This window comes from Cydia amplana, chromosome 5 (genome assembly GCF_948474715.1).
Source record: "Cydia amplana chromosome 5, ilCydAmpl1.1, whole genome shotgun sequence".
Lineage (NCBI taxonomy): Eukaryota > Metazoa > Arthropoda > Insecta > Lepidoptera > Tortricidae > Cydia > Cydia amplana.
Window position 1 is genome coordinate 7,973,089 of NC_086073.1, and position 19,329 is coordinate 7,992,417.

General features: G+C 38.9%; 1 protein-coding gene across 1 annotated transcript; it reads left to right on the forward strand.

The window, feature by feature from the left end:
- The first annotated feature begins 3,190 nt into the window (after positions 1-3,190).
- Positions 3,191-9,775, forward strand: LOC134647990 (activating signal cointegrator 1 complex subunit 1-like). Its single transcript, XM_063502418.1, has 7 exons — positions 3,191-3,251; positions 4,619-4,715; positions 5,114-5,246; positions 5,821-5,949; positions 8,643-8,803; positions 9,150-9,322; positions 9,496-9,775. Exons 1-7 carry the CDS (start codon positions 3,206-3,208, stop codon positions 9,765-9,767), a joined length of 1,011 nt encoding a protein of 336 aa, XP_063358488.1. The 5' UTR covers positions 3,191-3,205; the 3' UTR covers positions 9,768-9,775.
- The last annotated feature ends 9,554 nt before the right edge of the window (positions 9,776-19,329 follow it).

The window sequence follows — 19,329 nt, forward strand, 5'->3', positions numbered from 1 at the left end:
CTATGGCTGCGGTGATGCGACGGCGATTTTAGATAGGTTGCTGGCCAAGTAGGAGCAACGGATTCAATCGATCGACTAAATGCCTGAATGTATTGGAATTAGGTGTTTCCAATAGCACCTGAATAGCACCTTTTAGACCCTTACTGAGTTTAATTAATTATATTAACTGATTGTGTGGAATAGGCAATACTTAAAGAACAAATTTGAGTGTTCGGTGTACCTATAGCCAGTCGTAAAACAATGTTATCTTTACAGGTCTAAAATACCAAAAAGAATAAAGGTCGCAAGTAAAAGCAGTAAATATAAAAATAATGTAGAAATATAAAGTTTTTTTTATACCATGTCGGCGGCAAACAGTCCGTCTGAAGTTAAGCGGTTACTGTCGCCTATGAACACGTGTAACTCCAGGGGTGTCACCTGCATTTTGGCGACCCTTTAAAACCCTGTAGGTAAGTGCGCTTCTTTTTTGAAGAACCTCATACTGTTAATCCCTCTAAAATCCCTAAATTGAAATAAGGTCAAATGAGGTAAATGCAACTATGGGGTTATTGCGTCTCTCCGTTCTTTCTCGAATACGATTGGTCGAAACGCCCTCTACTATGCAACGTTTCATTTCCAAGCAGTGTTGGGCATTCAAGAATAAAATCATTATTTGAATAAGAATTCGTCGGAATAAAATCATCTCGATTTTATTCCCGTTAAAAATATTCAAATAATTTTGATCGGGAATAATTCGTATGAGAAAAAATTGAATGAGAATAACTTATTTTTAATCAAATAAATATAATCATGATTTTTATTCGAAATAATATTCCACGAATAAAAATAAAGTCTGGGTAACGTATAGGTACTAATTACGTATAGTTAGGTAGATGTAATAACTACTATAGTTAGTCTCTTGTCTAATTTATAGGTACCTATTTTATGGAATAACTGACTGTCCCATAGTTTCAGTAACCGTATTATTTCTAATTTAATAACCAAATCATTAGGTTCAATTTAGCTGGTCTAGGGGCCTAGCCAAGATGCCAATCGCTTGCGCTCCGACAACCAAGCGCTTTCTGTCTCTATCACTCTTACATATTAGTGCGATAGAGAGACAGGTAGCGTTTCGTTGTCGTAGCGCAAACCATTGGCATGTTGGCTACGCACTCAAGGTGCCTAGCCAATATGCCAATTTTTGTTTTTAATTTAATAGCTAAATCATTAGGTAAATATAACTGTTCTGGGGGCCTAGCCAACATGCCAATCGCTTGCGCTCCAACAACGAACGCTTTCTGTCTCTATCACCCTTACATATTAGTGCGATAGAGTGACAGAGAGATAACATTTCGTTGTCGTAGCCCAAACGATTGGCATGTTGGCTACGCACCCAAGGTGCCTAGCCAAGATGCCAATTTTTGTTTTTTAATTTAATAACCAAATCATAAGGTAAATTTTGCTATTCTAGGGGCCTAGCCAAGATGCCAATCGCTTGCGCTCCGACAACGAAGCGCTTTCTGTCTCTATCACTCTTACGTATTAGTGCGATAGAGAGACAGAGATAGCGTTTCGTTTCGTAGCTCAAACGATTGGCATATTGGCTACGCACCCAAGGTGCCTACCCAAGATGTCAATTTTTGTTTTGAATTTAATAACCAAATCTTTGGCTACAATTTAGCTGTTCAGGGGGCTTAGCCAAGCGTTTGCTCTCCGACGACAAAGCGCTTTCTGTCTCTATCACTCTTACATATTAGTGCGATAGAGAGACAGATATCGTTTCGTTGTAGTAGCGCAAACGATTGACATGTTGGCTAGGCTCCCAGAACAGCTACATTGTACCTAATGATTTGGTTATTAAATTAAAAACAAAAATGGTCATCTTGGCTAGGCACCTTGGGTGCGTAGCCAACATGCCAATCGTTTGCGCTACTACAACGAAACGCTATCTCTGTCCCTCTATCGCACTAATATATAAGAGTGATAGAGAGAGACTACGCAACTCTACGGAGGAGCGTTAACATTTGGCATATTGGCTAAGCACCCTGATCCGATGATAGAACTAGATAGACAGTGTATAGCGGAATTCTTTAATGGGTACTGTACCTAAACTAAAATCAAATCAATCCGACTTTTAAATAGAAGGGTGAAAATCAACTTACAAAATATAACCGATTGTACTACAAAAATTAACTTAATTCTAAATAACATTTTAATTGAATAAAACCTTATTTAGAATAGTCCCACTTCTAGAATAATTATTCTGTTTTTTATTCCGCATTTAAAATAAAAGTCACAGATTTATTCACCTTAATTTTATTCTAAAATAAATAGTGCAAGAATTATTTTAATTCAAATCGTTTTGAATAAGAATAAAATTTCTGTTTTTGTTCTTATTCTTATTCAAGTTAATTTTTGCCCAACTCTGTTTCCAAGTAGCTCAGGCTTTATTACTAGATGACGGGAGGGCGCTTCGACCAATCGTATTCGAGAAAGAACGGAGAGACGCAATAACCCCATAGTTGCATTTACCTCACTTGACCTTAGGGAAAATAGCAAGAATCTATAAATCGCTATAATAATTACCATTTTACACTGGCAACACCGCACTGGGCTGGCAGTTTTTACCCGAAAAATAAAAAAAATATACGTAACATCTTCGTAACATAAAAGTGATAAAAGTCAATGTGTTATATTATATAATACAATAATGAGAGTAGGTACCGCGGTATTTCTGTTGCCGTAGGACCCGCAGGTAGGTACGCGTATAAAATTATTCTAATTCAAACAATAATTGTACCTGTACCCCGACTATGTTTTCTATGCATTTAACGTTATTTGACATTAGATTGTAGGTTGTAGGTTATCTGTTTTCTGCGTCTTAAAAGTAGATCCGACACCGCATTGCGCATGCGTTGAAATTGTGGTTGTGTAAACAAAATAACCGGAAAAAGATTAATTTCGGCAAAACACTCATTGAGAGTAAACTTTTATTACTGTAATAAAACCTAAGTAGCATTCTCAGTATAGTAGCAGCAAGTTGTTTGCATCATCAAATACTGACCTCCTTTTCCTATTCGTGAAATTAATATCGAATACGTGTGATAAGATAAGTTGTTTTGCCTTTTCTTAGTTAATGCACTGTACTTTAATCGGGTAGGTGATGTTATTACTGGTTATATTGATTGTTTCAAAAAACTTATTTCAAATTGGCGATTTCTCAACGATGCAAGTTATACAACCAACTTTTATTCCATCATTGAGAGGAGAAGGTAAGACTGGTTTATTATAATGTAAATAGGTAAGTAGGTACGTAGGTAGCTTTCCTTTTTACCCATTTTTTCCCGACTGCGTCAGAAGGAGGGTAATGTTTTTTATTTGAATAATGAAGGTAGTGGCTCGCCCGGTCAGAGAGCGATTTGCAATATCCTAGTTATTATCCGAAGAAAAATCTTTAGTTCGATTCAGGATTTTTATTAGGGTTCCGTAGCCAAATGGCAAAAAACGGAACCCTTATAGATTCGTCATGTCTGTCTGTCTGTCTGTCCGTCTGTCCGTCCGTATGTCACAGTCACTTTTCTCCGAAACTATAAGAACCATACTCTTGAAACTTGGTAAGTAGATGTATTCTGTGAACCGCATTAAGATTATCACACAAAAATAGAAAAAAAAACTATAAATTTTTGGGGTTCCTCATACTTAGAACTGAAACTCAAAAATTTTCTTTTCATCAAACCCATACGTGTGGGGTATCTATGGATAGGTCTTCAAAAATTATATTGAGGTTTCTAATATCATTTTTTTCTAAACTGAATAGTTTGCGCGAGAGACACTTCCAAAGTGGTAAAATGTGTCCCCCCCCCCCTGTAACTTCTAAAATAACAGAATGATAAAACTAAAAAAAATATATGATGTACATTACCATGTAAACTTCCACCGAAAATTGGTTTGAACGAGATCTAGTAAGTAGTTTTTTTTAATACGTCATAAATCGCCTAAATACGGAACCCTTCATGGGCGAGTCCGACTCGCACTTGGCCGCTTTTTAATAAACTGATCTTAAAGCATCGAATGTTAAAATATTTAATAGATGAACAAGAGTAACCCTTTTGTCCGCCAAAGACGTCAACTGACGAGTGGGGCTACAGCCTCATATCAACCTTCGTTTAATGCCGAAAAGGTTCGCGACGACACGTAGCCCATGATAGGCGTGTGGCGTTCAAAGACTTCAAAAGGTTAAAATTAATTGTTCTTTGCTAAGGCTGACCTCCGTCCGTCGGAAGCTAGCACCGTTTGGACGATTTTGTAAAGTCGTTAATGTAACCAATCCTTATAAATGGTATTGGTAACTCACTTGGTATTGGTAGCTAGGTTTGTTCACCTGTTGTGACTGGAAACCCATGCGACGAATAAGATTCCACTTTTTGAACCAGTCGCTACGCTCGTGATTTACTTTTGAAATATTACACTTGCTCAGGTCTCGCTTATTAAAATAATAAGTATGTATTAAGAAGGAGGTATGTATTCTGTCTGTGACTGTGATTTATTTTATGATTTGATGATGATATAAAGACATATATTTAAATTAAGATGTCTGTTAGGTATTTACTTAAATAATATATCCTTTAAATCGTTTCAGAAATGGACGGCGACTACGAGAACAGCGATTTCGATGAAAATATAGAAATAACGGAACTTGATGATTCTCGATACAGCACAAGTTTTCATGTTTCCAAGTAAACAATTAATTATTTTTATCTCCTTTCAAATGTCCACACTAAATAAGTAATACAATGCCAATGATTACATTAATAAACAGCAGTTAATTACTGTAGTTATGAGGCTTTTCTTCACCTTCACGCCCTGTTCGTCGATTTTTATTATTCAAAATTAGATACAATTATGGAACCTACTTACAGACCATGACTGGTTCTTCAATCCTTTATCTTATTTGCAAAAGGTAAATTACCTAGGTAGGTATGAAAAAACCTAAAATATCAAAGATAGGTACTTTTTTATTTGAATTTATTTTTATACGGGCGACGGACACATAGTATACCTATACCTACGCTTTAACTACTATTTCTAATACTAAATTTTTATTGTTCCAACCTGAATTTAAAACTGGTTCTAGGAAATATTTTGGATTAATAATAGGAACTCGACAACAGACGAAAGACAGAATCGAGCAAGACACCAAGACGGAACTGATGATACCTGGACATGGTCAAGACGGAAATATCACTGTAGTGGGACCTACTGCCTCAGTAAGATTTTACTGATAATGGACCTAGCATAAGTACAAAATTAATGTAGAAACCCGATTCAGAAAAAAACAATTTGTTATTGAGTCGAACTGGTTTTGATACGACCTTGAAGATCGCTCTCGCTGACTGGTGCATGCGAAATGAAGTGAAAAAGCATGAGATGCGCGCAAATCACAAAGACGATCGTCAAGGTCGTATTAAAACCAGTTCAAAATCATAACAAATGGTCAAAACTGAATAGGGCTTAAGATAAACTACTGTGAAAACATTTAACGGCCGCTTAACTTAGTTAGTAGTGAACTGTCTATGAAGCCAGTGTGTTGCTGAGTTTCAATTAAATTCAACTCGCTATTAATTTTAGTAAATCCTATCATTATTCATTTCACTACATAATATAAAACAAAGTCGCTTCCCGCTGTCTGTCTTTCTGTCTGTCAACGGATTTTGATGCAGTTTTTTTAATAGATAGAGTGATTCAAGAGGAAGGTTTTTGTATAATTTGTTAACTCGTGCGAAGCCGGGGCGGGTCGTTAGTTTTATATATAATATCTTATCCAACTGTATTCTTTTTTAGAATGTGAAAGCCGCAAGACGGCAAATCAACATGATAGTTGTGTCGTCGCGAATGAAACAGAGGCCTACACATTTTATCTCAATACCTATGAATACGCCGGACATCATGGACAATTTTACACGATTTCAGGTAGGTTATTGGTATGTACTTTGTAAACGAATAATTTTTAAGAAAAAAAAACCGACTTCTATGCGGCCCGGTGAAAGATTATTGTAGATGGTGCGCTATGTAGAAAAGGAGGTAAAACCACCCACTTTTCTAGTAGCATTTCGTTTCTGTAAGGCTCGCAGTTCTAACCTAACCTAACCCACTTTTGTTCGGTTCTGTGAGGATAGCAGTTCAAACCTTTTTTTTTTTTTTTTTTTTTTTTTTTTTACGAGGGGAAATGCGTTTCGCATACTCCCGCCCCCGGGGGGGGGTTCGGGAGTTATGTGGGACTCTCCTCCCTTAGGGGGAGGCCTACCCACTAAAACCCCTCGGTGTACCCTCGCTCCGCCTGAGGTAGGGCTAAGGGAACGCTTGGCGCTTACCTCGGCCCTGCCATGTGCGTGTCGCCCTTGCGGGCTCGGCTATTGCGGCTTTTGCCACTGTCCCTCCCATGTGTGCACTTACGCGGCCCGCCTCCGCCCGGTCCTTTTCCGGCGGATAGGGAGCGAGAGGGGATCGTCCTCTCGCTCTCTCTCCGCCGCCTCCTTTAGGGACATGACAGCGTCGCAGAACGCGACGACCGCCTCCCAGGTGCCTCTGTTGCGGACCATCGCACTGGCTATTGCCGGCAGCGATAGGTCCGCTCCAAGAACCGCAGCCATCTCCGATCTCGGTTCATCCCACGCAGGGCATACGGCGCGGGTGTGATGCGCCGTGTCCTCCTCACCTCTGTCACAGTGCTTGCACACCGCTGTGTCCTCTCGTCGTGCCACTCGCCACAGGTACCTACCAAAGCAACCGTGCCCAGTAAGTACCTGTGTCAAGTGGTACGTCATTGGCCCGAAGTCGCGCTTCAACCAGTCCCTAAGGACTGGGCGTACTGCGCCCACCACCTCGCGGCTTGCGCTCGGGGCTTCTAGCCTTTCATCCCACCTCCGGAGAAGGTCATCCTTGGCCTCCTCCCTCCAAAGCTTGATCTCCTCCGGAAGTGGACGATTTCCCGCCGCCCGCTCTTCCGCAACTTGCCAATACACCGCCGCCAGGACCCCAGCCTCCAGGTCCCATGGTGGGCTGCCGGCCAGCAACGTCGCCGCCTCAAAGGAGACCGTCCTGTACGCTCGTATCGCTCTTGTGGCTATAACCCCTATAACCCCTGCTATAGCAGTTCAAACCTAACCTAACCCACTTAACGGCGCATGCGGTGCGGTGTACGGGGGTTTGAGCGGGAGGGGTTTGGCCTCATCATACTTTATACCTACATTTTATGGTAGGTAATCATAGTAGTTTGTTTAGTTTAGGTATCATAGTGGTTTTCCGGGTCAAGGTCTGTGTCCGAGTCCGGGTCCGAGTCCGGGTCTAGTCCAGGTCCGAGTCCGAGTCCAGGTCCGGGTCCGGGTCCGAACCGGATCCGGGTACGAGGCCGGATCTGGATCCGAGTCCGGGTCCCAGTCCAAGTCAAAGTCGAAATTCGAAATCACCAAACATGTACTATGCGTCGTTGAAGAGTTCTGTTCTGATCATCATCAGCAGTTCCAGTTCATCAAATGCGACAGTTTTTAATGTTAATGCTTTATTTTATGATGAAAATACAGAAAATTCTATACGTGTGCCTTTAAGATTTGAGGAGTTCCCTCGATTTCTCATGGATCCCATGTTCAGAACTTGAGCTTGACATAAATATGGCTTAAAAACCTAACTTGCTTAACAAACATAACGAAAAGGAAAAATCGCCAAACGCGAGCTATGGGTCGTTGAAGAGTTCTGTTCTGATCATCATCAGCAGTTCCATTTCATCAAATGCGACAGTTTTTAATAAAAATGCTTGATTTTCTGATGAAAATACAAAAATCTCTATACGCACGCCTTTAAGATTTGAGGAGTTCCCTCGATTCCTCATGGATCCCATCATCAGAACTCGAGCTTGACAAAAATGTGGCTTAAAAACTTAACTTGCTTAACAAACATAACGAAGAGGACAAATCGCCAAACGTGAACTATGCGTCGTTGAAGAGTTCTGTTCTGATCATCATCAGCAGTTCCACTTCATCAAATGTCACGTTTCTGAATGTATATGCTTGATTTGTTGATAAAAACACAAAAATCACTATATGTATGCCTTTAAGATTTGAGGAGTTCCCTCGATTCCTCATGGATCCCATCATCAGAACTGGGTTTTGACCAAAACGGGACCAATCTGTATGCATATACATACAATCAAAAAAAGAATTTTCAAAATCGGTCCAGTAATGACGGAGATATGGAGTAACAAACATAAAAAAAATAAATAAAAAAAAAATAAAAAAAAAACACAACCGAATTGATAACCTCCTTCTTTGAGATTTGGAAGTCGGTTAAAAAGGGAAAGTTACATTGAAACAACAACTCATACATTTTAAAAACGATTATGGACAATCAGCATCATTTGCAGCGAAACAGATAAAAAAAATCGCGCCAAAAGCCTGCCAACCTCTAATAGGACAGATAAATGTACATATATACATATAGACTCTATAGTTATGTATAGACATTATAGTATTTGCCACACTTGAATTGTTTTACATGATAATGGTTCATACTTTTGACGCGTAGTTTCATCCGCTACTAATAATGTACCTACGGGGTATGGTATAATCGTCAGTTATGTTCATCATGTGCTTTTCAATGATCTGTTTCAGGAAGCTGTCCTTCGTGATTGTCAAAACCGTGGGTTACACGAATCTATTTTTATTAAGCCAAGCAAAATCCATCTAACCGTAGGAGTTACGTGTTTAACGGATAATCAGGAAAGGATTTTGGCTTCCAACTTGCTTACAGAGGCCAAGGAGAAAGTTATTATGTTAGTTTTTCTAACCGTTTCATTTATATTGTATTTAATGATGTGTGTAATATCCGGCAATGCTACCCCGCCGAGCATAAAATGTATCATGAGGACAGATGCGAACGAAAAGGCATCACTGGGTGCGTAGCCAACGTGCAATCGTTAACGCTCCGTAGCGAACGAAACGCAATAATTGTCACTGTCGCACTAGTGGGGAAGAGTGTGTGAGAGAGAGAGAGAGAGAGAGAGAGAGATGATTACGGTACGCTACGGAGCGTTAACGATTACACGTTGGCTACACACCCTGGTCCGAAGATTGCCAGCATTTTATCTAAATTTTATAAGAATTATCATATAATTTCAGGCCACTGCTTCAAGATCATTTGCCTCTAAAAATTAGAATTAGGGGCTTGTCCAACATGGGTAACGATTCCGGAAACATGAAAGTTCTTTATGCTAAAGTTGAGGAGCATGAGTCAACGCCGGGTATCCTTCAGCAGTTAGCTGATAACATTGTAGATTTTTACAGCAGGAAAGGTAATAATGTGTCCATTAAATTGGTAATTTACGTATTGTCCATGAATGTCTAATTGCATTTACGGTCCTTTTTACCTGAAAGTGTGCCGGAAAGGTTAAAGCGTTATAAGATAAATATCATTTTCAACTATCAGAAATGTTAATTTCCTTCTCTAACATTAAATAATTTGCAGGTTTAATGAATAAAAACGAATTTGGCCGGGACAGCGTCAAATTGCATGTAACGCTCGTGAACATTAAGTATAGGAGCAAATCATCCCAGGATTCTCAGGACATCCGAGTTAAAAAGAATAAAAGGATCACATTTGACGGTGCGGACATACTTGATAAGTTCGGCAATTTCGATTTCGGTGTGTTGGAAGTGACTGAAATTCATTTGTCTCAAATAAGTACCATCGGGCCCGATGGGTTTTATGAACCTACTTTTAAAATATCTATTCCTTAATAGTCTTACTGGTTATGAAGCTTTTTTGCCCGAAAGCTGCATTTTGAGAGGAAAGCAAGCCGCTTTGCACGATGATAGTGGAGGCTCAATAAAACGATTTTTTTCGAAGAACCGGTAATTTCGTCCCTTAGGAGCCGAGGTGAAGCGAGGTCTCTTATAAACAGAAAAAAAATCCTACAAATTTTACAGATCATCCGATTTCGTTAAATTTGTAAGAAAATGACTTTCTTTATCGTAAAAAAAATTAAAACAAAATATGTCAATACAAAAATAATGTATAAAAAATTGAAAACTTATTTTTTCCTCTTACACTTTATTTTTGCAAATAGTGTGTTTCGTATAGAAAAAAGTCTACAAAAAGCACTAAATAATAAAATCAAACATATTTCTTATCGTATATTGAAAACCGCATCAAAATCGGTTAAGCCGTTTATGAGATTCAAGTTTTAAAATTTGGCTAAGTTTTATTTACATGGCGATTTTTAGTACTGTCATATTCTTGAGTTGGGACTATTATTGGGCTTCTGTTAATGACCAAGTTTATGCGCTGTAGGTTGTTAGGATAAGCAAGGATACACATGTGGAAGTGTTTGTGTTTTGATGCCAGTGGAAGATGGCCCTTCGTGGACCAGAAGGTCTTCCAGGCGTTTTCGATGCGTCGATCGATTTCCTTGGACTGCATATTATCGAATGATTCTATCTGGCCCATGCAGGTGTATTCGTCAACAAAATTGTATATCCTGCCCATCTACCGTGACCCTACCTTTCACTCCATTGACCATTAACTGGGTTTTTGTCCTGTTCATTTCGAATCCGACTTCAAGACTTGCTGGTCTAAGGTCTAACATTTTCTCTAAATGAGGTGCAGTGTGGGAAAACAAGACTATGCCGTCGGAAGAACGCAGGTTTTTCAACCTTATTTCGCCGACGTCAATGCCCATTGTTTCCCATTTAGCCACCAGCTTCTGGACGATTTCCTGTAGGCAAGAGGTAAACAGCTTTGGAGATAGCGGGTCGATCATCCTGTTCGACTCCTTTTTGGATGCAGAATTAGGGCCGGGAACTTGCAGTACTTTTGCGGTAGATGGTTCCAATGAGCTTGTGCCTATAACGCTGCTCGCGTTGCTTCGCTGTGTGGCTAACGACGTGTCTTACACTAAATATGCGCCGGACCTGGGGTCGCCCCTTTTTCACGTAGGCATCATTGTCCTAACTTATTGATAGTTTTTTTTTCCGCACACTAAGAGCCGCTTGTCTCTACGGCTACTGGTACCTATGTACAAATTCGTAGGCAGGCTCCAAATTAGAATTATTAGAATATTTCGCTCGTTTAAGTTTTGCTGTATTTTCGGCGGCTGCTCCGACGCGCCCTGTGGTAGGTGTGAAGGGGCAAGTGTGCTTACACACGTCGCATCCCAAACGGGGCTGCGTTTTCAGCAGTGTCAAACAATCTGGCCTTTTTCCGTCAGCCCTATTTAGGCCCTGAGACTCCAACACGTCCAGCGTCCAGTAGCATTCTGAAGTACCTCCTGCCTTTATACCTAAGTAAGCTTATTTGGTTCCCTAGAAACCATTTTATTAAATTGTATTATGCACATGCAGAGCACAGAACGGTTTTTTACAGTACTTAAAGAACAAACTTGTAACTAACCTTCCCTCAACTCAAGCTGCACTTCACAAACATACGTTGCGTGCAGCATACCATGTGAGCTAAGTACGAATGAAGGCGAATAGACCTTTTCAGGATTCCGTACTCAAAGGGTAAAAACGGGACCCTATTACTAAGACTCCGCTGTCCGTCTGTCCGTCCGTCTGTCCAAACGGAACATAACTGGTAAACATCCGACTGTATCTCATGAACCGTGATAGCTAGGCAGTTGAAATTTTCACAGATGATGTATTTCTGTTGCCGCTATAACAACAACTACTAAAAATAGAATAAAATAAATATTTAAGTGGGGCTCCCATACAACAAACGTACATTTTTTGCCGTTTTTTGCGTAGTGGTACGGAACCTATCGTGCGCGAGTCCGACTCGCACTTGTCCAGTTTTTTGTGAATATATACACATATTTTAAAAATAGATAAAGTAAGGGTATTTAATACTTAAAATTTACTATGATTTACATGCTTCTTGGTCTATAAAATAAATAAATAAAACTAAGCCAACTTCTGAAACATGGATCTCATAAACTGCTTAACCGATTTTGATGCGGTTTTCAGTGTATGATGAAAAATGTGTTTAATTTTATGGTACAGTACTTTTTTCTAAACATTATTCAATGTGGAAGACACTGTTTGCACAAATAAACCGTAAAAGGAAAAAATAGGTTTTCAATCTTTTCACACTATTTTTCTTTAATAATATTTTTTTTTATTTTTTTTATAATTAAGAATGTAATTTTCTTTCAATTGGCACCAAACTTAACGAAATTGGATGATCCGTGAAACTTGTAGGATTTTTTTTCTGTTTTTAACAGACCTCGCTTCACCTCGGCCTCTAAGGGACGAAATTACGGGTTCCTCGAAAAAAAATGTTTTAATGGGCCTCCACTATCATCGTGCAAAGCGGCTTGCTTTCCTCCAAAAGTGCAGCTTTTTTTTCATAACAAGCATGACTATAACACAGTTTGACCTAGATAATAATTTATCATAAATCATGTTTGGTTGTGGAAACGAAATTAACTTAAAACGGTGCAATATTATTAAAAGTATATTTAAATCTTATCACTTATTAAAAATATATTTAAGGGGATGAGATTAAATAAAATTAATTGAAAAAATCTAGACCTTCATTGTAAAATAGCAAATTTTGTTTAGTATGCTGTCGAAGTAATAATAAAGAACGATACGGATATTTTGTTAACATCTTAAGAACATAATCAGAGAGGGAAACTGCTGGTGACGTCATTATGACGTTAAGTCGCATATAGGATGTTTTTTAAAACAACATTGTAATGTAACACCCCAATAGTGGTTTTGGCCCAATACCGAATATTCGGCCCCTCTCTCGGCCGAATACCGAATATTCGGCGACCGAATATTCGGCATGACATGCGAACATTTTGAGTCACAATTATTATGAAAACTGATCGCTAACAAAGCTCAACGTTAGATGACGTTAGCTAAGATATATTTTTGTTGAACAGCATTAATGAATAGAGTCAAACAAAACAGACTCATGATAAAAGTAAAATGTTTTTTAATCAACAAATGCTCAAAAAAAGGTCTTCGTATTTAACAACTTTCCAAGAACACATTCTAAATATAGGTACCTTCATAGTTTTTGGTTATTTTTATAGTGCAATTTTTCTTTTTAAGTAGGTGCAACCGATATTCGGTATTCGGCCGAATAGTAGGCAATATTCGGCCGAATACCGAATATTCGGCAAAGTGGCCGAATAGGCCGAATACCGAATAGTTGCCGAATATTCGTGGCATTTCTAATAACAACACTCTGTATTTAGCTTGACGTCATACGATACGTCTGTCATCGGCACCAAAGTTTCGCTCTCTGAACATAATAAAAAGCAATTGTTATTTCTAAATATTTGGTCCTGGCATATTGAAAAAGTTGAAGAAATCCACTTAGAGGAGAAATCCTTGTTATCGCGTGCCAGCTTTTTTTATTTCAAATTCAATAAAGTCTCCCAAGTGACATCGGGAAGTTTTATATCGTACGTGCCTCGTCTCGTTACGACGTATGAGGCACTGAGCGCGCTTCTTAGTAAGAACGAATACTTCACACAAACACAGTCCTTTTCTCGAAAAGTATATACAACTGATACAAACGTTTTTTTAAGATTAAAACCTGTCTAACGTCAAAAATTGTGGTAATTAACTTTTTCTTCCGAAATCCGAAATGCTAGGGTTCCTATGATATTTAATATTACGGTACAATACTTACTAGTACGTAAACGACACTATAATGCAGTGCATAGATAATCAGATTTAATTTTGGAGGAAAAAAGTTAAGTAGGTACTCTAAGTACCACTACTTTTGAGGTTATAAAATTTATAATCGAAAAAAAAACGGACTATAACTAAAAAAAGGTCACCTTATTTTTTATAGTGAGGGAGTAGTTTAATTTGTTGATTATAAAATGATTTAAAAAGGAAAAGCTTCTCAATTTGTATGCGTGTAGGTATTTCTTTTTTATGTTTCGAGTAAGTACTTACCCTTGTACTTAATAATTATATATTAGATCTTTTAGTTGTTAATCGTGGAGTCGTTGTCGTACTTTGAGATACATTTTAGCAACATCTGTATGTATAGATGTGGAAGTTGCGAAAAATTTCCAACAATTTGGAAATGTTCTCAGAAATTACCGGAAATTATCTTGTCTTCGCCTCCGAGATTTATCCTTTACATGGTAGTTGTCTAGCTATGCAGCAACCTAACGCACAAGTATTTAGAGTAGAAAGAGAAAACAAGATTGTTGTCTCTTTCTCCCATTGAATGCTCCCACTCGCCACACCCGGGAGCAGCTTCATTCTTGTCTGTGCGTGCGCACCGACTGCACAAGTGAAATAAACCTACCTACGTTTAATAAGTAAAACTGACATATTTATTAAAGAAGAACCCTGACATTGCCGAGGTGATATCTACTTTGAATGATGCCGGCAAACTAATCGCCGATTCTCATTATGCGGAAACCGACACCCGTCGATCAGTCATTATACCTCTGGTTGATAAATCTCTCATTGAATCCTTTAAGGACAGGAAAAGAGATAGTTTTTTGTTCGGTGACAAATTGGGCGACTTAGTAAACACCTCAAAGGGCATAAAGAAGACAAGTCAATTTATACAAGCATCGACATCTGCAAACGCAGGGTTAAACTCGACAGGCCCACCGCCTTATCGACCGCGGCAACAACGAGCCAGGCAATACTACCCGCGTCGTGTCGGTGGGCCGCCGACGACCTACCCTCCGCACCAGCTCGTGAATCGGCGGCGCGAACTACCGACGCGAGCGCCCGGTCGACGTTACCCCCCGCCGCCTCCGCCGCCGCCGCCACCGCGCGCTCGACGTCACCCGCCGCAGACGCATCGTTCAACTCAACCTATCGGGATCGGGACCGCAATTAGACTTACAGTCTCAGGTACACGCAGGTCGTTTGCGACATTATTTACCGGAATGGCGTTTGCTTACGAATGATAATTTTATTTTACGTGCTGTTTCAGGATATAAGATCCCATTTATCACTGAACCAAAACAAGCTCTAAGCGATTATCCAAAAATACTTTTTTTCCAAAAATGAGCTAATTGCAATTAAACAGGAGTTAGCACATTTTATTGAGATTGGGGCAATTAAAAAATGTTTTCCTTCTACTGGCCAATTTGTTTCGGATGTCTTCCTAGTACTGAAAAGTGATGGCAGTATGCGCTTTATACTAAATCTCAAAAAGTTAAACAGATTCGTAAATACAGATCACTTTAAGATGGAAGACATTCGAACTGCAACTAGACTAATTTCAAAGGGATGTTTTATGGCTACAATTGATCTGAAGGAAGCGTATTTATTAGTACCAATTCATGATTCTCACCAAAAATATCTACGTTTTTTTGTCGAGGGTTCACAATTCGAGTTTAATGCTATGCCTTTCGGTTTGTCTGTGGCTCCATACATTTTTACCAAAATATTGCAGCCAGTGATAGGTTACTTAAGGGCTCGTGGTTATAAGTCTGTACGATACCTAGATGATCTGTGTTTATTTGGAGATACGGAAGAGATGTGTATGGAAAACGTCAATCATACAATTGAGTGTTTAACTCGTCTTGGATTTGTAATTAATTATAAAAAAAGTAAGCTTACACCTTCCACGTCATGTAAGTTTCTAGGTTTTGTCCTTAATTCAGAGTCAATGACCTTGGAATTACCTAATTGTAAACGTCAGAGTCTGTTGAAACGCTTAAATAATATGGTGCTTACAAAAAGTATACGAATCAGAGATTTTGCGCGTTTCCTTGGTTCGCTTACCGCCGCGTGTCCCGCTATGGCTTACGGCTGGTTATACACCAAGTCTTTTGAACGGGTTAAGTACTTGGCACTATTAAAGAATAATGACAATTACGACTCATTTATGTCTATCCCAGAAACTTTGATAGATGATTTAAATTGGTGGAAGAGAAATATATTATCGTCGGTAAATCCTATAAAGCACTACAAGTACAAATTGGAAATTTTCACGGACGCCTCAACCACTGGCTGGGGGGCTGCATGTAATGGTGAAAAGACAGGAGGTCTTTGGACCTCATCAGAGAGTTGTAAGCACATTAATTACTTAGAACTCTTAGCAGTATTTTTTGGATTAAAATCTTTTGCTGCAGACTTAAGTTGTTGTGAAATTCTTTTACGCGTGGATAATAACACAGCTATATCATACGTCAATCGCATGGGGGGTATCCAATATCCTCATTTAAATTCGGTATCGAACATGATTTGGAAATGGTGTGAAAAAAGAAATATACATATATTCGCGTCATATATAAAGTCATCATTAAATGTGGAGGCTGATAGTGAATCCCGGAAACTTAACGTCGATACGGAGTGGGAATTAGGAGCGTATGCTTTTGCAAAGGTTGTAGAAACCTTTGGTCAGCCGGAGATTGATCTTTTTGCGTCAAGGATAAATGCAAAGTGTCATTTATATGTGTCTTGGAAAAGAGATCCATTTGCTTACAATATTGATGCTTTTACGATAGAGTGGAGTTCATATTTCTTTTATGCCTTTCCGCCATTTTCCTTAATATTGAAGGTTCTAAATAAAATTGTAACTGATCAAGCGACGGGCATCGTGATTGTACCGCAGTGGCCGTCCCAACCTTGGTATCCCTTATTTAAGGCCTTATCTATATGTGATATATTGATATTGCCTCCTAATAAAAATCTTCTTTGTTCGTCTTTCAGACTAACACACCCGCTTCATCGTCAGCTTTCCCTGGCTGTGAGTGTGTTATCCGGGAAGCCTTCATCAGGCAAGGAATATCATTAGAATCTGCAGATATTATGCTCGCTTCCTTGGCGAAAAATACAAAGTCTCAATATTCTTCTAGTTTACGGCAATGGTGGTCTTACTGCGAAACTCATAATCACTTTCCCTATGATATAAATGTGTCTTTTCTATTGCATTTTTTAACAGAATGTTTTAAGTCTGGAGCCTCTTATGGAACTCTTAATAATCATAGGTCAGCGATTTCATTGATTTCTCCTCATAGTGTTGGTCAGGATGAAAAGGTTAAAAGGTTCTTTAAAGGAATATTTAAATTGAAACCCGTGTTCCCGCGTTATAACGTTACTTGGAACCCATGTGTAGTGTTAGAATACTTACAAACCATTGATAATGATACTAATGATTTAGAACAATTAACAAAAAAGTTAGTCATGTTACTTGCGCTAGCGTCTGGACAAAGGACCCAGACACTTTCATTAATTCGAATAACAAATATCAAATCGTACAATGATCGAATAATAATCACAGTTTCAGATTTGATTAAAACTTCTGGTATCGGCCGTGCTCAACCTGTTTTTAATTTGCCCTTTTTCAATCAAAATTTAAACATCTGTCCACCGACGGTGCTAAATAAATACTTGTCATTTACATCATCTCTTAGACTTGATAATGAAGATCGTTTATTCTTAACACATAAAAAACCGCACAGAGCTGCTTCATCCGAGACTATAGGTCGTTGGATCAAGCAGACTCTTCAGGCTAGTGGTGTCGACACTTCCATATTCGGAGCTCATAGCACGCGGCACGCTTCAACTTCTGCCGCTGCGCGTAATGGTGTAAGTGTCGACGTCATAAGACGATCTGCTGGTTGGTCTGGGCAATCAGCCGTGTTTGCAAATTTCTATGACAGACCAATTGTTGATTCAAACACAAATTTGTTACCAGAATAATATGTTATGTATTAATGTGATATTTAGATTGTGTAAAAATTAATACATTATTTAAATACCTTTTGTGTCCTATTTTATTACCTATAACTATATTACACGACGCAACATTGAAAATCTGAACATCTACCATGTAAAGGATAAATCTCGGAGGCGAAGACAAGATAATTAGATGATCAAACGAACTTACCTGAAGTGAAGTTCGATCTTAATTATCTTGTCTTCGCCGAGGAGATTTAAGGGCCCTCCCTCCTCTTAATTTCATTTGGTTTGAATATTTATTTTTTCCCCCTTAAGTTCAATGTTGCTGTTCCTATAGTTTCGTCTCTGAAAACAATGAAGCTGCTCCCGGGTGTGGCGAGTGGGAGCATTCAATGGGAGAAAGAGACAACAATCTTGTTTTCTCTTTCTACTCTAAATACTTGTGCGTTAGGTTGCTGCATAGCTAGACAACTACCATGTAAAGGATAAATCTCCTCGGCGAAGACAAGATAATTAAGATCGAACTTCACTTCAGGTAAGTTCGTTTGATCATCTAAAAATACATGAAATAAAGGAAGGTTATATTTTAAAATTCCGTTCTTCGTTAAAAATATGAGAAGTTTCAAACGTGGAAAATTACGTAAACTTTCCGACGACACATCAGTCTTGATATTCTGATTAGTACCCCTTGAAATTGAAATGCCTACAACCCCTACAACCAAGAGGGTGATTATTTAGCCGGTTTAAATGGCTTCAGCGGGGCGCGGGCCCGAGTTGTCCTCAAAGGCGGTAATCCCGCATGAGGTTATATTAGGTATGTTCGCATTATTCAGCGAACCCGGGAGACCAGTGTAGCTCAAATACACACATAAACACTATGCGTAGGCGGAAGGTGCACTTAAGTATACCGGTTAACATGAACGTTCCCGTTGCAATAAGAATCGGTTAGCAATAAGAATAACATCCCCTATTCCAGTTTACAGACGAATAGACATTATCGGCCGATTTAGCCCACAGATGCCATAATACTTTACGAGAAGTGGAAAACGGCTGATTTAAATCTTGTATTAGGGTGCATAAATTGTTCAGTTTTCATGTGAACTAAAATATATGAATACAGAACATGTATGTACCTAAGGTACTTTTGGTGGTGTTCTAGGTTTCAGAACTTGATAAGTGTTCCCATACTGCAATATAATTCTACAGAAGTAACTAAGTACCTATCCAAAAGATCAAGCCGACAGTCCATCTACCAGGGCCTCAAACTGCTGCTGACAAAAATGTAGGTGAGTTTCTTGCGTGTGTTATTTTTTTGTTAGGTAGGAAATAGTACATTATTGCAGAGGCCGGGAAAGGGCAATTCGTGGATGAGTTTCGATTTTGTCGGACGACGCGAAGCGGAGTCCGACAAAGAAGACGAATCCACGAATTGCTATTCCTGCCGAGGCATATATAGTGCTTTTCTCCAAACATGCGAGGAAATAAGGTAAAATAATAATTATGTAAGCATCAAGCATCACTCAAATCGAACCTTCACATCAAAAATGTCAAAAACAATTTCCCTCTAAAATTAATTTTTAAAAGTTTAGGGCACAAACTTATTCTGCCATTCAGTACCATTCAATATTCGTTCATTCAATATAATTGTGCAATATAGTTGGTCAAACCAATTTGTCAG